We start from the raw sequence: 23,759 nt of genomic DNA, 5'->3' as shown, positions 1-23,759 counted from the left end.
TAGCTTTTTGTTCAGAATAGATTGCCTCTATTCCATTCTCAAACCCCCTTCCCACTCCCATCCCTTCCAAGTTTTTCTTCATAAATTTCCAAGAAATGTTGTCAAAGGCCTTCTCCGCGTCAATAAAAATTAACACCGCTTTGGTGTTAATATTTGTTTGTAAGAGTTCCAAAATATCGATAATGTTCCTGGTATTATCATACAAATGTCTACCTGGGAGAAAGCCTGCTTGGTCCTTATGGATTACTGCATTTAATACCTTTTTAAATCTGTTAGCCAAGACATCCGCAAATATTTTGTAATCCACATTTAGGAGTGAGATGGGGCGATAGTTCTTAAGTTGAGTCTTTTCAGTTTCCACTTTAGGTATCAATGTGATGAATGCTTCTTTCCACGTATCTGGTGCCCTCCCTCCCCCCATAATCTGGTTGCAAACCTCCATTAATGGTTGCATCAAATAGTCTTTTAAAGTCCTGTAGTATTTGGAGGTAAGTCCATCGGGGCCCGGAGATTTGCCTAATTGCATATTCTGAATGGCATCCTCGATTTCCTGTTGTGTTATTTTACAATTCAAGATTGATCTCTTCTCTTGAGATAATTTTGGTAGGCCATTATCTTTCAAAAGGGGTGAGATCTTTTCAGTGGTGCCTCCCTGTCTGTAGAATGCACTCCTCAAAGAGTTGCGCTGGGTGCCATCACGATCAACCTTTAGACCCTGGGTGAAGATATTCCCATTCACTCAGGCATTTGACTCTTAATTGGGGTGTAATTTGCCTGTATTGGTGTTCATCTTTTAGTAGGGTGGGGTGGAATTTGTCCTTTTTATGTTACAGCAGGATAAGCACTTTTAGTCAAGAATATTATTTTATCTTTTTGATTTGTTTTCTATTTTAGAATTATGGAGGCTTTTATACATGCAAGTCACTCTGAGACATTTTAGGCAGTAAGTGATGAATGCAAGTGATAGTGATGATTTTGTTACTGGTGAAAGAAGCACTGGAATCCTGGACTCCTCTGGGGGGAAGGGTGGGGGTATAAATCAAATGAATTAATAAACTGAATGAATCAATACTCTCTTGACTGCCCCATGGCAGCAGCCAGCAGTTCTCTCCAGCAAACAGCTTTACTATAGCCACTGTTGAATGTCACCCTGTAGAGAGGTGACCTCCAACAGGCAAACACTCAGAATTACATTCCAAGCCACACACCCTGCTCAGAAGTCAGAGGGAAGCAGGCAAAGGTATGGCAATCCTGGGCTTTGCACACGGCTCCTAATCATCTCCTTCTAGCGTAGAAGTGTGTGAAAGCACAACAGCAGACATAATTTTCTCTCTGAACTCTGCCTGTTTTACTCAAGTCCCTTTGCTGACAAAATAATGGTAAAACAAAACAAAACAAAACAAAACAAAACAAAACAAAACAAAACCACTCACGTTTTGAAGCAAGGATCTCCAGAGAGCAGGGACATGCCAATCGTTACCTGAGGAAGATTGAAATGAAAGTCTTGAAAATATGTATGTAGACCACCCTGGTAATTCATAAAACAAAAACCAATAAACCATAGTTTTAAACCAACCAGAGTTCTGGGTTTAGAAGTTATTGGGAACTGTCGTCGGGGTTTTTATTCTTTTCCCTTTTTAAATGGAAGCAGAGGCTTTCCATCTCTTTCTGGCCATAATAAGGGAAAGGGAAGGGTGAGCTTGCAAGTCCTTGGCTTGTTGCGGTTTGTTACCATAGCAGGAAGCCATGGTTTCCCTTTGCGTCTGAACCAAGTCTAAAGGAACTAAAATTGCCTCTAAAAGCGATGACAGCATAGCACTAGGCAATGTGTGTGGATATATATTTTTGCTGATCATGTAGTTCTCCACATCCTATATGGGAAACTGTTTTTTCCCGTTGGGTAGGGAACCAGCAGCTTCAAGTTCCTCCTTTCAGCACCCTACTGCCAAGACACACCAGAACCGGAAGAAATAAGAGGTTGGGGAGGGGGTGGTGTAGAGAAAAGGATTTTAAATATATACACATTTAGGCTGAAATTCAGAAACAGCACCTGGTCCATGGAATTTCTTAGCATTTACCTTCAATATGGAATTATCCTGCCGAGTATTCTTGGTGTCATATCCCTCCAGCAAGCAGCATCTGACAGTGAACCCGGAGCCTGCAAATTCTGCTAGATTCAGATCAGCAAAACCCAGCTGTAAAGGCAACAGCATCAAGATCAGCAAAACTCCATGTGGATGCACACACATGCGCACACAAACTGCACTACACAGGAAAAAAGAAAAAAGAAAAGCACCAAGTGGGACAGGACCAGAATTTGCGGTATCCAAATCCCATTTTGGAACATGCCCTGTTCCTCACCTGGAGGAAACTTCCAGAAAAATTTTGTTCAGAAAACATTTACAGAAAGGGTGGAAGAAACAACTGCTGTTCTGGCAAGGACAGCGTTAACCCGCCTGGAGTCATTGCATAATCAAGGACATAGAAGGCACTAGGGTCAGTGATGTGGAAAAACACACACACACACACACACACACACACACCCCAACATAATAAAACACTCTTTGTATTATGCCACCCCAGAATGCACTGCAGCAAGCTCTCCAAGAGATGAAAGGATATTGCTGTAGATGAAAATCAGTGCACAGTTCCTAAGAAACAAGACTGGGAGATTGCACGGAAACAAGACTTCAGACTTATTTTAAAATTCTGAGGAATGGGTTAGAAATGCTCTTGTACAGCAAGCCATATGGTGAAGTGGAGGAACTTGCCACTAGAGTATGAGATGTCCAACTGACATCAAGTTATAACATTTTCTAATGAAGAGCTTAGAACCAAAACTGTTTAGGTATTTTACTTAAGCAGCATTTTAGCTCATTATAGGATATATTTAGCGTCAAACATAATTTGTTTAGGGTTTCCATCGCCTGATAAAGAAGAATTCTGAAGGCAGGCTTTCTCCTCCCTTTCCCTTTCCCCCACCATATGGGACAAATCACAGTAACTGCTTGCAAATTTTAGTATTGGTACCACAGTACAATCATACTGGAGGTGTTGCCACTTTTAACAGGATGTAAGGGGTAGGACAACTTTGTTTTGGACCCAAACATACAACACGTGGCTAAGGTGTAATGGTGGAAGCTCCCAGCTTTCTTGTATCTGACACCGCTTCAGTAACTAGTTCTATGGCAGCCATGTCCAATGCGTCGATCACGGGAGTGATTCTGGTCAATCTGTCAATCTCCCTCTCTCTCTCTGGACCCAAACCAGCTCTTTCTGTCTCTGAGGGCTTCTCTCTCTCTCTCTCTCTCTCTCTCTCTCCCTCTCTCTCTCTCTCTCAAGGAGAAGCGAGCAAGTGCAAGGCGGGAGGAGGTCTACGCAGATGGAGAGGCTGAGCAAGAGAGAGAGAGAGAGAGAGAGAGAGAGAGAAGCCCTGCGCCCTGGCTCCTCAAGAGAAAGGGCTGGTTTGGGTCCAGAGAGAGAGCGTGCACGTGCGAGAGACCACAGTGAGGCTTACTCCCAAGTAAACACGTGAGAGGGAGGGGGGACCCTTCCTGGCTGCTGCCATCCCGCCCACATTGAGATATTTACTTCCGAGAAGACGTACAAGAGGATTGGACAGAACAAAACTGAAGGGCAGGGGGAGAGAAATTCTGGAATGCATTGATGGGGAAACAAAAATCCTACAGGGTGTGCAGCGTGTCCCCCCTCCTCCCTGCTCTAAAACAGCCGGCCTTTATCTACAACAACACCCCTTCTGCGCTAGTAGTTTGCAGCAGCAGAGGATGTGTTGTTTTGTGTGTGTGTGTGTGTATAGAGGGAGGGAGGGAGGGAGGGAAGCCCTGCGCACTGGCTCCTCAGAGAGAGAAAGGGCTGGTTTAGGTTTACTCAAAAGGAATGGGTGGGTTGGATCCAAGGGAAAGGGCTTCTACAGGTTTCACCCAGTTCTTAAGGTGGTGCATGAAGGCTGTCAACTCTGCAGTTGAGTTTACCCAATTTCTGTTTCAAACTATTGGGGAAACCGCTGTGGCTGACATGTGCCTGACTCATTTGAAAAACAGCAAGAGTCCTTGGGGTACTTTAAAGACTTAACACATTTATTATGACATGAGCTTTTGTGAACAACAATCCATGCATCATGTTCTGATTATGTAGGACCCTGTCCTCAATGTTATTTTCTTACGTTATTACAAGTATACGAAGCATGTATTTTTAAAAATATATTGCTTTATGATGAACTTTTCAGATTTTATGGAAGCGATTATCATTTGTTATTATTTTTATCATAAGCTCAGCCAAATATAATATGTTTAAGTTGAAGAATGACAAGGGGAGAGTGTGGTACATCACTGCCAATTTTTGATACTGGATAGTAGATCAAAGCCTCCTTGAAGTTGGACATGCCTGTTCTATGGTCACTCAGATACTCCACCATACCAGCTAGTAAACAAGCAAGTATCGACATCGAACATTTCAAGGATGTTCAAAGCTGTTAGCATATGTTATGTTAGGATGCATGTTGCCTTGGTTGCTTTTCCTTAAAATAGATGTAAGTATCAGTTAAGGAGGTCAGTATTTGCTGAGGTGTGACACAGAAGTAGAAAGAAGGAGGTGGCTTGTTTACACTCATCTAGTGAGTTTGCAACTGAGGTGCCATCTGAACTGAGGACTTCCTCAACTCACTGTTCACACTCTTAGGCAACAGAGACTTAAACTGCTAAACCAATCATCCTGTCACCCCTCTCATATTCTGAGAGGGGAGCTAGGGTTAATTATTGGTACCTTCACTGAAATACAATTCCCAGGATTTTCTGTGGAGAAATCATAACAATGTAATTTATATTTGTAAGTCTGTAGACATGAGGTGCTCTTAGCAGTTACACAATACTGGTTACCTCTTGCCTGATCTTTCATGTTCCCAAGCTTTCATCTTGGAAAATGTGGGATAGGACAAAAAACTCTATGGTATCTTTTGAGAGGGAAACATTTCCATGACCAAATGATGGTAAAAGAAATGGGAGCAGACATGCACTGAATTAGCCTTTAACAATCCTGTGAGTTTGTTTTCACAGAAGATGATACATCTTCTGAGTTTCTTTCACTTAAAATTGTTTAAAAACATTTCCACCCAGTGTGTCCTCAACATGCCTTGGTGGGGAACCTTTTTAGCTCCTGGCCTAGAGTGGCTGGGGAGACTCAGCCAGATGGGCGGGGTATAAATAATAAAATTATTATTATTATTATTATTATTATTATTAGGCTCACCCTTGTGGGCCAAATTTGGCATGTGAGTGTGGCCACTGACCTGGCACTCACATGGCATCATTATGATGTCATTTGATTGCCAAGTGAGCAGGGCTGCCCACCTGTCAAAATCCCTCACATAGTTTTGCAATTCTTTCTACACTTCCCTTTTAAATCCAATGTTGGAGGTTTAAAAGAGGAATACAGGGAGACTTCCAAAGGCCAGAGCTTGGAGTCTGTCTTAAAGCTGCAAAGTAGCCTTTGAAGTAGTCTTGAGAACAGGAGGGAGCTTGCTTCAAAGTGTGCTTTTGCCTGGCACTCTAAGATTGAATCTGCTGCCTATGCTCCTTTCTTTCTCCTTTCTGTGGAGAAAGAAAGGTGATTTTGCTAGCAAAAGCAATGGAGATGACTTCTCCAAGGCTCTGCCTTTGCTTACAAAATGCTGCCTTCTAAGAATGGAGCAAGATGGGGACTTAGAAGGAAAGAAGGAGGAAACTTGCAAAGGCTTCTGTGAGTCTCCCCACTTCCCTTTTCAATCTTCAATCTCACGGTGATGTTTAAATTCCATTCATCATCAGAGAAAAAAACCATGTTAGGAATACGATCATGCACCCAATGCAACGTTGGGAGTCATAAGAGTTGGAGTTCAACATCATCAGGAGGCCCACAAGTTATCCATCCCTAGACTAAAAGCAAAATGGGTAGATAATAGCAGTTCAAATTGTGATCTGATCTTAAGCTTCTATTAAAGGCTCATGAAAACACAACAGACTCAGCCAGGTACCCATGAGACCTTCATTGCCCTAGTTATGAGTTATGGCACTAGCAATAGGGTACTTCAGAAAGCAGCTACAGAACATTTGAATTCTCAGTGGTCAACCAGGTGTCCTGCTTTTACACATCATAGACCTGTGCACCCTTCTCAAAGGCAAAGACATCTCCAAAACGTGACAAGCTAGTTTTCCAGAACTTGCCCCAATACATTCTTCCACTTGTGCATTTCATTTTCTGTTTTAACATGACCACACACCCACTGCTTACTCCTGCTATAAAAAGTCACATGACTTTGTCATTATGGGTGGCATTTCCCAGATGGCAAATCTCACCACACCCTTCTCACATTAGTCAACAGCTTGGAAGCCTGAAGGAACAAGAGGATTCCTTCAGATGTTTTGATTCAGGGAAATGGTGACCTATTTTTTCAGCATACCCCGCTTCTCCCTTTTAAAGTCACTTATCCATTCTTAATTCATTCTAGTGAGTGCTTCCCAGACTGAAATACAAAGAGGGAGAACCCCTCCGTCATGGAAAAGTCTTCAATTCTCCACTATGCATGAATGCAGCCTTTGGCAACCTGGTGCCCTCCTACTAGGGCTAGTGGCAATTGTAGTCCAAAATATCTGGAGGGCAGCAGGTTAGTGAAGGCTGTATTAACACATAGCAGAGAAATGTGGGGCTCTTGCTGGCTGCAAAGAAGACCCAAGAAAAGATGCTGTGGGTTCCTAACCCAGTAGCCACCAATGCTATGTGTCATACATGCTGAGGTCTAAACTTTTCCCAGGAAATGGATTCCTGAGAGCAAATAGATAACTGAAGACAGCCAAAAGCTGCTAGAGGAAGGGCAATGTTTTTAACAAAAGGATGTTCAGATATAACCTTTCAGTACAGCTTCCTTAATTTTCATTCCATAGCCAACTCTACCATCCGGTTCAGAACCTAGTGTTTTCTCTACATCAGCACATCCATCAGATCTCTCCCAAAGAAATAATTTAACTGAGTACGGAGATCTTGGGAGCCTGGCTTTTGAACAGTACATGAACCCAGCTTAAAAGCCAGACACTAAAAAGGGGCATACCTAATGAATCAAAGATGAGGAACCTCAGGCCCAGGTGCCAAATGTGACCCTCCAGGCCTCTCTATCTGGCTCTTGAGATCTTCCCCAGCCACACATCATCACCCCAGGCCTTACCCCTCACTGGTGTTGCTTCACACACTCCTTGGATGTTTTTGTTTGCATAGAATGTGGTCGCTAAATAACACTTTCTGGTAGAGATGGTTCATGGCCCCAACCCCCAAAACACTAGTCAGCCTCTGAAATGACACCCAAGATGCATGGGTGGGTCATTCACACCAGCTTCCTAAGCCCAATGGAGCCAAGTCTTCCATTATTTTAAGTGTTTTAAACAGCAGAAATTACAGAGTCCTAGAACTGCAGGGCAACCCACTGACAGAAAGTGTCCTTTTTTCTCTATAGGCAGTAAGAATGTGGTGTCATTATCTTAAAAGAAAGACAACAACAGGTAAAGGAGAGCTGATATCCACCAGGAACCAACAGGTGCAACAGCTGAAAACAGAGGGAGACACAAGCCAACTCTGTCAGAAAGTGTAATTTAGGGGGCTACCCATTCCCAGGTACAAAGTACACCCACATCTCTGAGTTTCCCAGAACTATTTTGCCAGACTCTGTAAGACAGCATCATTGGCCATCCTCTCCCTGGTTCAGTTCCCCATCTGCATTAAGGGGATAATACTAAACTACCTTACAGGGCTGCTGTAAAGATTGAAAAGAATGCATTCAAAGTGTTTTGTATGCTCAAAAGCTCATTATTCTACAATTACAAAGAGATGATGTAAAGTTTGGTTTTTCACTGCTCATAATCCATCTTACCTTGGAATAAGTTTTCCCTCCCTTCAGTTCCTGTAATGAGAAAACAAAAAGAGGACAGAAGAGTTTCATTACAGTAATTATAGCAAAGGCATCCCTCTCCTTGCCTGAGTGTAGTGACTGTACATGGTGAAAATACCTTTCAGTGCAATGAAAGGAATACGCAGTACTAACCATTCACCCACTGCTTGAAACAATTGCTGCTTTCCTAGCTCTTTAAATTGGGTGCATTAGCTTCTCTGTTAAAAATGAGGTACATTTAGGGCTAGTCAAGCAGCAGCCACTTTGGACTGACATGCATTACGTGTGTTTGTGGGGTGGGGGTGTTAATCAGACACCTCTAAGTTACCTGGTTTTATTATACTGTATTTACTTTAAAAATGTATAAACCTTTTATCTAAAAGACATTATAAAACCAACCGACACACAAAAAAATGTAAAACGAATAAAACCTTTAGACTAACTAAATCTGCTAAATATATTGGAAAGTTGTTTGCCTGCTTGCTATGCATTTGGATACTCCTTAAGATATCATAGCCAAATTCTGTATTATGGTTTCTGAGATAAAGGAGCAAGTTTTCATCTATGGTTGGATGCAATTAGACGTCCAAGATGGCAGACAACCTTTCAAAACTGCACTGTTTTTGTTCCTTAGAATTCCTGAGCAATGCCAGGTACAAGCCTGCTACTATACCATTATCTAAAATTCATGGGAAAATAAAAAGGTTTTAAACTGGGATCAAAAAACAAAATACAGTCTCAGCACCAGACCTACCTACACTAGGAGGGCATTCCAGAGTCAGAGAACCACCACAGGAGCAGCTCTTTCTTTTCCACATACTTGATGTACTTCTAAAAACTGCACACAGAGAAAGACCCTCTCCGATGACCTTACTGCATAGGAGGTGCTCCTGTAGATATTTGAGCCCCAAGCCATTTAAGACTTTTAAAAGCAAGCACCAGGACCTTGAATTGGGCATGGTAATGAATAGGGAGCCAATGTAGTTCCAATGCATTCTCTACATCCTCCCTTCAGGAGTAGGAACCCAAGAAATAATGCATTTTATCCAAAAATTCTGCCAAAAATAGCAGTTTGTGGCCTTCTGTACAAGGAGTGGGGTTGGTAAGCAAGTTACAATTGTGGGGGAAACTCAGGGGAATTTGGGTTTTTATACATATAGGTTCATACAGTTCAGGGGAAAGCTGGGGGTGGTGATAGAGTGAAATCATATTCTTAGCTAAACAGAGAGAACAACAACTACAAAAACTATTTAAAAAAGGAACTATTGCTGGAGACTGTATTCCCCACTTAAAGCCATAGTTCTAGGTCATAAACCAAACAGGGGTAGAGTCAATGCGGGATACTCACCTTGCGGACAGACACACGGCAGATGCAGGGGTCCAGGAGGCCAGTGGCAGGATTGGCACTCATTTTACAGACAAAGGTAAATTTCTTCTTCCAGTGAACACAGTTCTCCTGAACTTCTTCTCTATAAAGAAAACAAAAAGAGGCAATGTTGAATTCAAACCACTTTGAACAGATTCCAGAACTAAGCTATCTTGGCTGTAGACTTCAAACCCAGAAAAAGAGAGAAAACATTACCTGTTACCCATTGTAATCTTCTCCTGCAGGATCCCTTCAACTGTAGTCAATGAGCCCAAATTTGCCCTCTACCTTCAGCTCTTGATCCCTGCTTGTATGGGGGGGTTTAAGTACACACACACATTCACTCACTCCACTTTTCTATCACAGGCATAGGAGCCAATTCCTAGGGGATGAGGGCTCTTCACCACCCCAATAAAACATTTGAGGGGGCCGGGGCCCCCCAATGTTGATGTGCATTGCCATTCAAGTGGTGTCCGTGCACTGCATCATGTAATCAATTATGTAGGGCAAGACTTACTCATCCCCGCCAATATTTTATTAAAGTTGGCAGCCCTGATCGAAGGTAGTGATATCAGTAAGTTGCATGAAGAAATTTGTTTAGCTATTAGATCCACTATCTAACACATACCTTCACTGTCCACATATCACCCTGCTTTAGAGAGTGAAAAGCAGGTGTAGTGGTTATCCTACACACCCTGATTTTGTATTCCTTAACAGTCAGCATAACATTGAACCCCATACCACACCCTGGGAAAGCCATTTTTACACAACTAGTTACTCTGGTATCAATCACCCTCTTTTAGCTATCATCACAGCGTCATTGTGAAGATAAAGGAGGGTGGGGGGCATCTGTCATGTATATTGCTCTGAGGTCCTCAAAGGAAGGACGGATTAAAATGTAACTAGTAATAAAACAATCAACATTAAATAACTCAATCATTTGCCCCAAGATACTACACAAGTGCAGAATATAAAAGGGTAGGATACTTTGTGAAGCAGCTTAGAGTAAATGAGCAGCAAATTAAATTAAAACGAAGTAAATTTAATTTAATTGGAGGGGGGGAGAAGAAATGGAGTAGGAGAAATCAGGAAGCGGTTTGCATTGTAACTGCTATAACCTGCCCTGGGACATTACAGTGAAGGACAGGTCAATAATAATAATAATACAAAGAGGAATCAAACTCAACATCTAAACCTCAAAGACAAGTTGGGAATGGGGGGAGAAAGAAACAAATTTGATTTAAGAAAAATTAGAAGTATCCAGCAGGGAAGAGATGGAGGAAAAAGGGTAGGGTCACACACCCTCAGTTTTGGCCCTGCTTACAATCCCTGCCCCCTAAAAAGGTGAATGTTGTGTTTTGACAGAAAACAAGTTTGCCCACCCCAGACATACTGTTTTCCTCAGTGGTATAATAAATGTTTAATACAGTGGTACCTTGGGTTACATACGCTAACCCAGAAATAGTACCTCGGGTTAAGAACTTTGCTTCAGGATGAGAACAGAAATCGTGCTCCGGCGGCGCAACGGCAGCAGGAGGCCCCATTAGCTAAAGTGGTGCTTCAGGTTAAGAACAGTTTCAGGTTAAGAACGGACCTCCGGAACGAATTAAGTACTTAACACAAGGTACCACTGCAATCCCAAGTCTCAAATGAACACATGGAGAACAGTGCCCTACTTTCAGCTGAATTTACGCTGCCTTTTGGCCCAGTTTGGCGATTCTCTTTTTTACTGGCCTGTTGCCTCCATCAGCCCAAACCAGAAATGCATGTTTTACAGGGGGGAAATGTGGGAAATGGCCCTGGTGACAGGACACTTGACAAAATAAATGGCTCAGGCAGAAACAGATAAGAAGAACAACCTGGCCGGTGCAGACCTTGGCTTTTTGGCAAACCAACAGAAACATTAAGGCTGGCAATAGACTGGGAGGAGGGGGCTGTGTTGCAGTGAAAAGGTTCAGGTTTTCATTTCTTCTCTGGGGTAAACCATCAAGGGTAGTGGGAAAATAGGTAGAATTGGCCAGCTCCCTTTTCAGTGAGAATAAGCACAACTGTGAATGTGTACAAGGCAGACAGTGTGAGTTTCCCTCTGAATGAGAGGGTGTACTTTGATGAGTCAGGGAGGCTTGTCTGATCAATTTGTGGGCCTGCCCACAGCTCTGAAGACAATTAAAAGTTCAAAGTGTAATTTGGAGGGGATAAGAAGAAGGAAAAAAATAACATCACTGAGATTAGTGGAATACTTCTCTAGCTACCACCGGATAGCAATTTTCAAGCACAGAAGAAAAAGGAGTGGAGTGGGGGAGATAGTACCAAGAAGACATTAGATAAGATTGTGCTTCAATAATTAAATGCAACTCTCTCTCCCCACCAATAATTAAATGTGGCTGTCTCTCCCTCATCCCTTTTTACCCTTAGGCACAATGCAAGTGAACAGAAACAGAATCAAGTTGTAGGCTGGTAGGAAGAGGGAGCTTTATCCACTGCTTGTTCTTTGCTTTCCAACATTTGATTATGGCTAAAGGGACTCTTTAGGTTTGCGAATACACATGGAAAAGTAACAAGCTCACAAAATGACATACTAGCCCACACACATTTATTATTGTCGTTGTCATCATTATCCATTTATTACAGTCAGCAGATCATCCCAAGGCCAACACAGTACAATACCTTTATTAGGACTTTTTTTTTTTTTTTAAAAAAAAAGAAAGGTTACAAAATGGCGGTAAACAGTATCAGCCATTCAGTAAGGCCTTCCTTGTGATTTTTTGGCGTTACTGATTCGGACCATAGACTCAGGTTTGAACTCCCACTTAGCCACAAAGCTCCCTGGGTGACTATGGACCGGCCACAGTCTGTCAGCCTCATATGGTTGTTGAGAGGTTAAATAAGGGAGGGGGAAGAAGAGCTAAATTATGGGATAACCTGAACATTGCTGTAATGTGTGTCAAAAGTCTGCGTCACTCTAATACATTCCCTATATATTATTGTTGGTGGGAGGTGTGCTGCAGTAGAATTCTAGAAATAAACTTTAATAAAGCTTGGGTTATGGAGGGTATATTTTCTGCCTGCTCAGCTTAAGTCTTTAAAGTGAAGGAAATTACAGGGAGCATAATTTAATAGCTGGCCTGGATGAGACCAAGAAAAATGTGTGTATAATCACAAAGGGTACAATTAGAGAGGGAGCATGCACACAGAATGAAGCCAACAAGGTGCCAGAAGCAAAGCATGAAGACAAGAGGAAAGTAACAACATTTCCCAATCAAGATTACAGGGCAACCCCAGCTTCACCCTAAATCAGATGCCAGAAATAGATGCAACCAATTTGAAAACAATGTCCTGTGAGTGAGAGCTGGGGTGGGAATAGATTAGACCAGTGTTTCCCAACCTTTTTTGGGCAAAGGCACACTTGTTTGATGAAAAAAATCTCAAGGCACACCACCATTACAGCCCCGTGACGTCAGCGCGCAGCGTCACGCCAGGAGGGACGCACGAAAGTGTAAGTTTCAATTTTTTTCCCTCCCCCTTGCCGGGGAACCTCCAAGCTTTGGGGGTGGGGGGGGAGGAGGAAGCAAAGCGAGGCAGGAAGGAGAGCGCGGCTTGGCTGGGTGAGCTTTGGCAGGGGCAGGGAATGAGAGTCGCGAGGCGGGCGCTGCGGACGGAGGCGCTGCCTGCCAAGCTCGCAGGCAGCCAGGCAGGCAGACGGCGAGAGCCCCGCGCTGGGCGGCCTCTCCTCGCCGCCGCCGCCCCGCCTCTCGCTGCCCGACTCCCTCCAGGCAACATCTCGTGGCACACCAGGCAACATCTCGCGGCACACTAGTGGTTGAAAAACACTGGATTAGACCAATGACTGGCCATTAGTGCCAGATCATCACTGGGCTTGCAAGTGTCTATCTAATATCATTAATACCTCCAGAAGCAAACATCATCATCATCATTATTATTATTATTATTATTATTATTATTATTATTATTATTATTATTATATTTCTGCCAGGCCAAAATATTTACATTTCATTCATATTCTTATCCTTCAGAAAAGAAGTAAAATATCCAAAAACCTACCACTGCACCCTGGAAATTTCTATGAGGGGCACAGAGGAAGGCCAAAGTATTCTGTCTCTCTTCTAGCACCATTCACTTGCCTGAAGGCAACTTTCTGCCTCAGGCTACCAGGCTGGTGCTTAAATACAAGGCTATTATCATGGTTCCATTTTACTTATTGACACTAAATGTTCATATATTCTTAGAAAGAAAATGCCATTTTTGCTTTTTTTAAGTTCCTGCAGTTACATACAGATCCAGTTTCCAGGACAGCTAATTTTGTGCAAGTACTTCCTTAAGAATTACGCTGAAAAACAGAAGTGGAAAAGCCCAAGTATTTTAATGACACACAAAGGTCAGATTTAGGCATCCCCATTTACAGATCCTTAAGTAATGGGGCAGAACAAACTTTTTCCAAGTTCCTCAAATTTATCCAGGATGTATGGTATAACGAAGGAAAAAAACTGACAGGAGATTGTACAAAATGCAGTTCACATATGCATATTCCCCAAGGCCTATTAGAGATTATGCATGGCCAGAGAATACAGTGGTGCCCCGCAAGACGAATGCCTCGCAAGACAGAAAACACGCTAGACGAAAGGGTTTTCCGTTTTTGAGCTGCTTCGCAAGACGATTTTCCCTATGGGCTTGCTTCGCAAGACGAAAACGTCTTGCAAGTTTGTTTACTTTTTCTTAACACCGTTAATACAGTTGTGACTTGACTTCGAGGAGCAACTCATAGAACGCAGTGTACATAGTAGCCTTTTTTGAGGTTTTTAAAGACTTTGGTGATTTTTGAAGCTTTTCAAAAACTTCTTTTGCAGCCATTTGGTAAGTTAAGCTTTTAAAACTTTTTTGGGGGGGGTTGGATTTTGGGTTGGGGTGTTTGGAATTCAAGGACTTGGTGTTGGGAAGGGGTTTGCAAGAATCTGGAAGCTTGTGTGTTTTTTTCCTGCATTTTTATGATTTTCTGTGACCATTGGGCCACTCTGCTGTTTTTTTTAAAAAAATCTGGATTTGAATTTCTGTGTGCTGGGTGGCTGGGGGAACAGTTGGGGAGGGGTTTGCAAGAATCTGGAAGCTTGTGTTTTTCCCCTGCATTTTTATGATTTTCTGTGACCATTGGGCCACTCTGCTGTTTTTTTAAAAAAATTATGGGTTTGAATTTTGAAATGCTCTTTACAGTATGTGTGACTTTAAAGAGCACTTAATAAACTCTTGTTGTACCAAATTTGGCTTTGTTTGGACTTTTTTTTGACCATAGGAACGCATTAATTGATTTTCAATGCATTCCTATGGGAAACCTATGGGAAGAGGAAAAATTCGCTAGACGAAAAAATTCGCGGAACGAATTAATTTCGTCTTGTGAGGCACCACTGTATACACAATTCAGATGAAATATGCACATTCCCCAAAGTCTGTTGGACATTATGTATACTGACCGAGAAAAGTGCACAATTCCCTCTTAGTGGATAGATTAAGTGCACACGGTATATGAGACCAGGTGAATGTGCACATGGCCAATCATTATGCGCATTAACAACTCAACTTACATTCTGCTGAATATACATATGTGACACACACGTATTTCACATTTCATCCTCAGCACTAGGTACAAAAAGGGATCTCAGGTTGCAGTGAAAGACTATGGGGGAAAGAGAAAAAAGTATAGCAGCAGAAATGGCAGCTTTCCCACAGCATAAAAGCTAGCATTTATTCAGATCAATAGCTTTGTTTACTTCTCATTTTCAGGGGTCATTGTGCTTTTGCGATATCTGCTTGATTAAAAGTTTTATCACTAAGATATAAATCTGGGTCAAACCCTCAAAAGCAGCACTAATCCTCTTGTGCTATTGCAACAGATGGCTCTGTGTGGCATGTTGGCTCACCATTTTGTTTGAGGATGCCCCAGTTAAGCACCAAGGCCGTGTCACGCTACCTGTTCTTAATCAGTAGGACAAGCCAACCTATCTGATAAAAAGTCATTCCCCCAGCCAATCCTAAAAATCCAGTATTGGAGGCTGTATGCCTCTGAGTAGCAGTTGCTGGGAATCTAAGGTGTGGAGAGTGCTGCTGTGCTTAAGTCTGGCTTGTGGGCTTCCCATGGACCTCTGGTTGGCTACTGTGAGAACAGGATGCTGGACTAGATAGGCCTTTGTTCTGATCCAGCAAATCTCTTATGTCCCATTGTAAAAAAAGTTAAGAAAAAATAGTAGCAGCAGCTGTTTTTCAAGTTAGTACTAACTTCCTTACTATGCAACTTGGTTAAGTAGAAGAGTTTAGCCAGCTTCTTAATAGGGTTGCCAAATGTCCTCTTTTTCCAGGACACATCTACCTTTTCAAGGGAATGTAAAATGAGAGTAGTCATAGTGATTCATAGTTAAAAGTAGAAATCGGTAAATGTGTCCTCTTTTTTGCTCTTCAAAATATGGCAACCCTACTTAATGTAATCCAACAATGGGCACCTTTGCTGGACACTTTCATCCTAGTGAAAGGCTTTCCTAATATTAGCACCATCAGCTAAAACATGTTTGTCTATGAAGTAAAAAGCATATTGCTGGACCTCATGATGGCATGACTCTCCTACTTAAGCCATCAGGCTGGGGTTAGGATATCTATAGAACCATCTACTGTTTTGTCCTCTTACCATTCTAGGTGCAGCAAGTGGGCATATCAGAGACAGGACCTTTTTGATGGTAACACCAACAATGTGGAATGCCATCCCAGCCTCTGCCACTGTTTGCAGTTCTGTTTCTCCAAAGCGACTTTCTCCAGAAAAATCAACCAAATCTCCCCTCCTGCTCCTTGTTCCTCGCGAGAAGCAATCTATTTGTTTGAAACCACACCATGTTTCTACCTGCTAATCAGTCAGATCTCCCTTCCTACTCCCTGCCCACATGAGAGAAGCAATACATTTAACTGTGTGAAAGAGCTTCTTCACAGTTTGTTTGCAATATGTGTAATATCTGATGTGCTCCTCAGCACATCAAAAAGAGCAGATGGAAAGGAAACACTTCAGTCAGTCAATCAGGGCAGTCTCGCCCATGCCACTGCCCATGTATGAGCCAGTGGCAGCATTCAAAATTTGTCATTTTGCACCTGGCTATTGGCCACTTGTGACCAAGTGAAGATGCCTGGGCGCCAGGATGGCACCTGATGTCTCCACCATCTGGAGCTGCATGCCTGGAGATCCTAGGATCTTGCCTGCTTTCTAACAACACACCCTGCAGAATTTTGTGATATTTTATCTGCACAATCAGAATTAATTTCATGTATCCAAAAGTCATATTGAAATATATGACTTTCAAGCTGTCTGGCCCCCAAATGGCAACTAGACATTCCGTTTTGATGGCTACAACCCTAGTTTAAGGAGGCATTTGGTGCCTAGCTTATATACTGTATCTGGGTTTCAAAGACTGGCCAGTGAACCATCCTGTGATCTTTGGATGAAGGGCAGCAGACAAATTAAATAAATAAATAAATAAATAAATAAATAAGATCCAACTTATTAAAAATCCCAGAACACAATAGGAAGGGCTCTGAATCAACAGCATTTTGTCTTGGACTGCAAGACGTACCTTTGACACAGCCATTCAATGCTAGAAAGTCATTTGTTCGTGACTTCACTCACGTTATCCAAGACAAACAGCCAAACTTAACAGATGAACATTCAGCTGTTTTCATTCTCTACATGCTGTTTCTTTCCCAGAACACTGAAGTAATTATCCAAGCAAAAAAGAAGGGGGGAGCCTTTTCTAAAATGGAAAGAGTATGGCTCAGACACTGATGATGTAAAACTTTGTTATCAATACAAATCTTAAATTCAGTTGTTAACGCAAACAACTCAGATGTTCCACAGTGAGCATTTATTGAAGGTCACGCAAATGAGTTACCACATCCTCCTACCCATGAAGTTACACTCATGCTTTTATAACCCACACAACTACAAGCTATCTCCATCTCATTCTTCTATATTCCTATGCTTACCTATCTTATTCAGATATCATAACAAGGCTATATGGAATGCTAAACATCTGCTATTTATTTTGGAAATTTGTTGCCTGTTCACTATGCAAATTTTGCATGATGATTCCAAAGATTCAATAAGGTTTCTGCCTACATGTGAATACCATTGGATACCATTTAGAATAAAAGTGGTGGACTGAACCTTTCAAAACGGCACTAATTTTAACCACCGATTGGCTGAGGCCAATGCAGCTTGTTTTTCCAACATAGCAGTATATCGCTAGACTGTGATGTTTGGGCTGGTGATATACCTCAATGCTGAAAAACTGATATTGCCTAGCCCTAATCATGAGAGGTTGCTGACCAACTAGAATGTGAAGCCTGGAGAGTGGGATGTTCGTTGTGAGGAAAGGTGGACATGTTTCCCAAGGAATGTCAACTTAAGTCTTAATCTAATTACCAGTGCAATGGGTCTGATGGAGGAGGTCCTACTGTCATTTTCCTAGATTTAATTAACAAGTGATTAAAGGGCATAGAAGTGGACACTTACATTATGTCTGGCAACAGTTCTGGGGGTTTACTAGGCTTAAGCAGCCATCTTTCCACATGAACAACTTCAATCTCTAGAAGGGTTAGTAACAAAAGCTAAGAGTCAAATGGCACCTTGAACCTAGGTTATGTTCACACAATGATATGTCTGGACACAATTTTTTACAGGATTACAAAGCAAATGAAGACAAGATTGCCAATCTAGCTGAATATGGAATAAATGCTGTGCATAAAAGGCAAGTTCTTTTAAAATACAGAAACGATTAAGTGGAAAAGCAGCCTAAAAGAGATGAGACTGCCATTTTACGCTAGGAAAAGTAAAAACCAAACTTCAAAGCAATGCTAGAATACACAGCTAAAATGCACTGAAGTTCCCATTGAACTATGTTTCTCAGTAAAAAAAAATGCCTGCTGGAAACAGAAAGATGGCCACATTCAAATGCAGCACAAATCCATGAACAGTAATTAAATAAATTAGCCTGTGTGCAAGCTGGAACCTGAACATTCCCTGCTTCCTTCCTTCCTTAAGCAGGAAAACAAACCATGGAGCAGCTGGCTATGTGTAAACCATTGCTCACAGTTCCTTCCTCCCAAACTAACCTGACTGTGAAACCAAGAACAAGCCTTAGCTTCAGATCACTTTTTGGAGAGTAACAAATGGTTTGGTTCACACACAAATGGGTTGTTTCTCCACCAGAATAAGGAAGGAGTGAAGCAGGAAAACCTGGACTGCATTCATCAGCCAATTTCCTTAACTCTGGTTAATGGCTTCATGCTATATCCAAACACACCCAATGCCTGCTAACATATCACTGGATGGATAAGACACTACTTAAGCATGTTATGTTCACAGAGGGTAGGGAATGAGTAAGAACAGATTATATTTGAAATACAAATGGTTTGCTATTGTTATAACTTTATTATAAAACAGCTTTACAATTTTTTAAAAGTATCTTCTTTGTGTGATGGATAGGTCATGCATACCTTGCTTCTACAAATTCAAAGCAGTCTTTTCCGGCTGTCACAAGACTATCTGACAGGGTCTGCAACCACATACCAGTTACCTACTGCTTGCCCCAGAAAGTATATTTTTATCTTCACAACTAAGGAAATATAAATTGCAATTCAAAATAGCAGTGAGCTACTACAGAGATGCTTAAAAGGCTTGAAATGACACAGCAAAAAAGAAGGGGGGAAAGGAAGTTGGTGAAATGAGAAATAAAGACTGCAGGAGCTAAAGTAAGGCATTAGAGGGGTTAATAGATTATGAGTTATGATCAACTGCTGCAAAGGAGTGCTGATGCACCAGTACAATCAGAGCGGGTGGGCAGTTCCAACTCCAGAGTCTTTCTGCCACATCTACAGAAAGAACATGGATTGCTTTTGGTCAGAGGCCAGGGATGCTTGCCAGAGAAAAATATCACAAGGGTCACAAAGTGAGCTCATGCTGCAGCTCGAAGAGACAGATGGCCCTTGACAGAAGCAAAGCAATAACCGGGCAGGCAATGCTCTGCGACTAAAAAACGCACCCAGAACTTTCAACAATACAAATGCAAACAACACAGATTTGCAAATAACCCTACAGAAAAGCTATCAAATACTACTCAACATGGTGGCTATATACTGCCTCCAATAACAGAAGCAGCAATCCTCTGAGTAGCAGTTGCCATGGAACAGCAGGTGGGGAGAGGGCTATGGTCCTCCTCTCCAGCTTGTGGGCTCCCAAGGAGTATCTGGTTGGCTACTGTGAGAAACAGGATCCTGGATTAGATAAGCCTTTGGTCTGATCCTTAAATTCTTTAAAAAAAACCCAAACACCTGTCTTACCTACTTTCATCAGTATGGAGGCAACTGAGATGCCAAAGCAGTGACACCTGGCTTTGCTGCACCAGCCTGACTGGCTATCAGTGGAACCAGGAGGGGTGAGGAGCATGGCCTGGGGAGAGTCTGGTGGGCCAGAAGATTCTCACCCCTGTGCTACAGTACAGAACTCAGCTGGGACAGCAGTTAAAATTCTGGTAAGTTGGGGAGTTAGGAACATGGCATTTACTCTGGCTACCCGCAGCTTTTTAGGCACAATTCAAGTTTGTCAATAAAATTCCAGAAGTCTGGGCACAATATTATCCACTTTATGTTTTAAAGAACAAATCTCAAAGTGGTTTACAATACATTAAAACATCAAATAAAACAATCCAGAATAAAACTAATTCAAGCTTCAGGGGAAATATTTCAGATCCTTCTCCAAGTGACAATTTTGCTTTTTCCGGTCGCCAACCTGGAGTCCTTTAGACTGGGAAAAGCAAAATCTCCATGGAGTCACAATTGGATCTGCGTCAGTGGCAAAGTGTGCCTGATGCCTGCCTAATTTTGAACACTGATACCAACCTTTTGAGTCTATCCCAGTATCAATTATTGGAAGGCAAGGACCCTGGAATAGTCACAGTCTCTCAGCCTAGGTTACCTTATAGTGCTATAGAGAGGATAAAATGGAGATGGGAGAACCATGTTTGCCACCTTGAGCCCTTGCAGGAAATGTGAGGCACCTTCAAAGAATACTTCTTTCCCTTTTAAAATTGCATTTATAGCCCACAACAGTGAACAGCCTTTCCAATGAGTTACCAAAGGCCAGACATCATTCAGAACTATTAGGTATTTAAGCTACAATCTGCACTTAACTTTGGGTGGCTGAGGTTAAGCAAGTGAAAAGGGTGGGGCTTTATTGCCTTTTGGTTGGTTGGTTTCATGTAAATAGCTGACCTATGTTCTCATTTCAAAGAGTTACCTTTAGACATTTAAATAGGAGCACATGTACTTAAAAAGCAGATAAAACTGAGGTACGTCAGTCAAGAAGAACAACTGGTTGAGCAAATCAACAGAATAAGTACAATTCTTCTTCCGTCAGTGGTGACACACTATTAACAATGCAGAAAAACTGAGTGCACACACAAGATCGCAGGTTGTTATTTTGGATTTTGAGAACAGCTACAATCCCCTTGAAGATTACTCACACCATAAATATAGGTTGGAAACTACTTTATAAAACAAACGTATGGATACAAAACAAGTGTCTCTTTTCTGTCTAATCTCTTCATGAAAAAGAATGAGTGACAAGTGATAAACAGTAATCATGAGATCATCTTGTTATGCATTCTAGGACTAGTGCTAGCACTGAAATGGAGACATGTGAACTCAATTTTATTTGGCAAATTGGATAAGAGAACAAAGTGGTGGGGAAAAGAGCTGACAGGTTTTAAGATCAGTCGATGGAAAACTTATAGGCACATGTTTTGTGGTAGGAAAGGTCATTCTGGATATTGGAATCTGACTTCTAGTATTAATATTTTCTTGAGAAGCAAAGGGCTACTGTTGGAAGCTCAACTCAGCAACTGACTTACTGTTTAAGTAACTGAGGACAGCAAAAGTTGGGGTAGAGGGGAAGTTAAAACCATTCAAGTTTCAATGCTCTCCACTGTCCAGTACCGGGGACTGCTATGCTTACAAGCTACCTAGGAGCATCTGGATGACTATGTCTGGATGGAGACAGGCCTGGTTCACATATCACTTTAAACCAGCCACATTTCACTATGGCTTAAGATGGAAGTGCAGAGTGCTGGTGCACACCAACTTGATTGGCTTTTCCCCAGCTCCCAAAAGCACAGAAGGAAGGAAGCCATGATGTGGCTTAGTGCTACATCCGCTAACAAACCACAAGCAAGACACCAAGAATAAACTTTGGTTATAGCTTGTGGAGATTTATAAACCAATGAGCCCAAGTTTAGACATAATGCCTGGAAGAGAAGGGGAGGACCAATGCACCCACCTTTTCAGCCCTGTGCGTCACCATGCTGCACATTCACTTCTGAATCATAGTAAAGGTAAAGGGACCCCTGACCATTAGGTCCAGTTGTGACTGACTCTGGGGTTGCGGTGTTCATCTCACTTTATTGGCCGAGGGAGCCGTCGTACAGCTTCCGGGTCATGTGGCCAGCATGACTAAGCCACTTCTGGCGAACCAGAGCAGCGCACAGAAACACTGTTTACCTTCCCGCCAGAGCGGTACCTATTTATCTACTTGCACTTTGACATGCTTTCGAACTGCTAGGTGGGCAGGAGCAGGGACCGAGCAATGGGAGCTCACCCCGTCACGGGGATTCGACCCGCCAACCTTCTGATCGGCAAGTCCTAGGTTCTGTGGTTTAACCATAGTTAAGGTTAATAGTCAAAATGACATGCAAATGAGGCCATAGAGGCGTTAAACCTGGTTACAAGATCAACTTTTTGGGGCCCTGGCTTGGAGAAACATCATTCAGAATTCCTTCTGGGCATATTACTATCAGATATATATTGCTCTACTCTCTCCTCCCATACTCCTTTAAAAATTTGTTTCCAGACCTCAGATTCTGAACTAACATATTGGTTCCATTTTTATTTTGCTTTTTATAGGCATTGTGAGGCACAATTCATTTTCACTTGGCAGATTTACTAAAACAGAGAGTAAAAACCTCTCCAGTGAAAAAAGAGGCAGTCCAGAGCTGGTAGCTTTACTAGTATCTTCATTTTAGATACAGTTTCCAATTCACCCTTCGGATCTGCAAATAAATTGAAGCCTAAGAGAGCTATGCACGAATAATATAAGCCTAAATTCAGTCCTGCAGTGAACTTTAGCCTTGCTTTTTATCTCCAAAGTTACACCACCTTTAAGCTCAATACAAGAAATGACAACATAATCTGCATTATATAAGAGCTATAAAAATAGCCCTGATTAAACAATAGGTTCACACCCCAACACGTATGGACTTGTCCCATGAAGCAACACTACCAGGTGCTATCAAGTCCACAAAGAAACAAGACCACCATCACGATCAAGTCATGTTTTGCCTCTGAATACCAGCTGCTGGGAATCACAGGTAGCGATAGCCCTGTAGCTTAAAAAAGCCCCCCCCCCCACCTCCAGCTTGCATTAGGCAACCTAGAGGTGCAGGCTCCATTAGACTCTGCCCCCCTGCCAAGGCAGCCACAGCCTTGGCATGTGGCTTTGGTGGGCTCACCCAGGCAGTTCAAGGGCTCTCTGATGCTGCTGCCGGGTCCAGAGCTTGCCAGCAACCTCAGGTAGTCCCGCCTTGAGGACTTCATCTGGGAGGGTGGGTAGGAGCCCTGAGGTTCCTGTTCATGCACAAGCAACAAGGACTTCAGGGCTCGGTCAGCTAGGGGCAGTGGTCAGCTCGGTCAGCTGAGCAGCAGTGGGGTCAGCGCATTGGCCCCAGCCTATGAGGCGATGGGGTGAAAGCGCCTCAGCTCCCATAATGAGAGCTGACTCAGTTTCACCCCACGACTCGCTGGTTGGGGCCAATACAACTTCTTTCCACATCATAGTTTATCACCAAACCACACTGTTTGACAGGTGATAGATACATCACGATGTTGAAAACCTAACATCGCCCAGACCTAGGAGTAGTAATGCTGGATATTTGTTAAGCCCTGAATCCACTTCCATCACTACTGCCACTTGGTGGTGCAGAATAAGCAAAGGAAGTAATTTGAGGAGAGGGGTGGGTAGAAATTCCAGTGGAAGGCAGGAGTCAGAAAACAACTTCTTTTACCCTCTTCTCCTCTCCCCATAAGTTGGCTCAGTGTGATGGCACACAAAACACAAGAGGGAAACCCACTAATAATTAGGCAGTGGAATGAGAATAAAAACAGTACTGTGTCATCATATAGCTCCATGAGATGCATACACCCAGTCAGAATGTTGTGTACAGTACCAGTCACCCCACCTCAAAAGGATATGCCAAAGAGACTGGAAGGAGTATGATTTAGAAAGACAAGCTACATCCATTGATTCAATTAATATATAGTGGCATTGCTCATATTAAGAATTTAGGGATCTTCAACCTTAAATCACTTCAG

General features: G+C 42.4%; 1 protein-coding gene across 6 annotated transcripts in view; it reads right to left on the bottom strand.

Moving 5' to 3' along the window:
• The window catches only part of EEIG1 (estrogen-induced osteoclastogenesis regulator 1), a 52,627-nt gene that overhangs the window by 11,343 nt on the left and 17,525 nt on the right, over positions 1-23,759 (bottom strand). For all 6 annotated transcript variants that reach the window (XM_082208963.1, XM_082208966.1, XM_082208967.1 and 3 more), the window contains exons 3-6: positions 9,279-9,399; positions 7,913-7,942; positions 2,079-2,195; positions 1,434-1,480 (exon numbers count right to left, since the gene is read on the bottom strand). In XM_082208963.1, coding sequence (XP_082065089.1) covers positions 1,434-1,480; positions 2,079-2,195; positions 7,913-7,942; positions 9,279-9,399 — 315 coding nt within the window. The remainder of the gene's footprint in view (positions 1-1,433; positions 1,481-2,078; positions 2,196-7,912; positions 7,943-9,278; positions 9,400-23,759) is intronic.

The sequence above is a fragment of the Podarcis vaucheri genome (assembly GCF_965113315.1).
Source record: "Podarcis vaucheri genome assembly, chromosome: Z".
NCBI classification, from domain to species: domain Eukaryota; kingdom Metazoa; phylum Chordata; class Lepidosauria; order Squamata; family Lacertidae; genus Podarcis; species Podarcis vaucheri.
The sequence above is the reverse complement of the archived record's forward strand: the minus strand, read 5'-3'. Positions and strand labels throughout refer to the sequence as shown.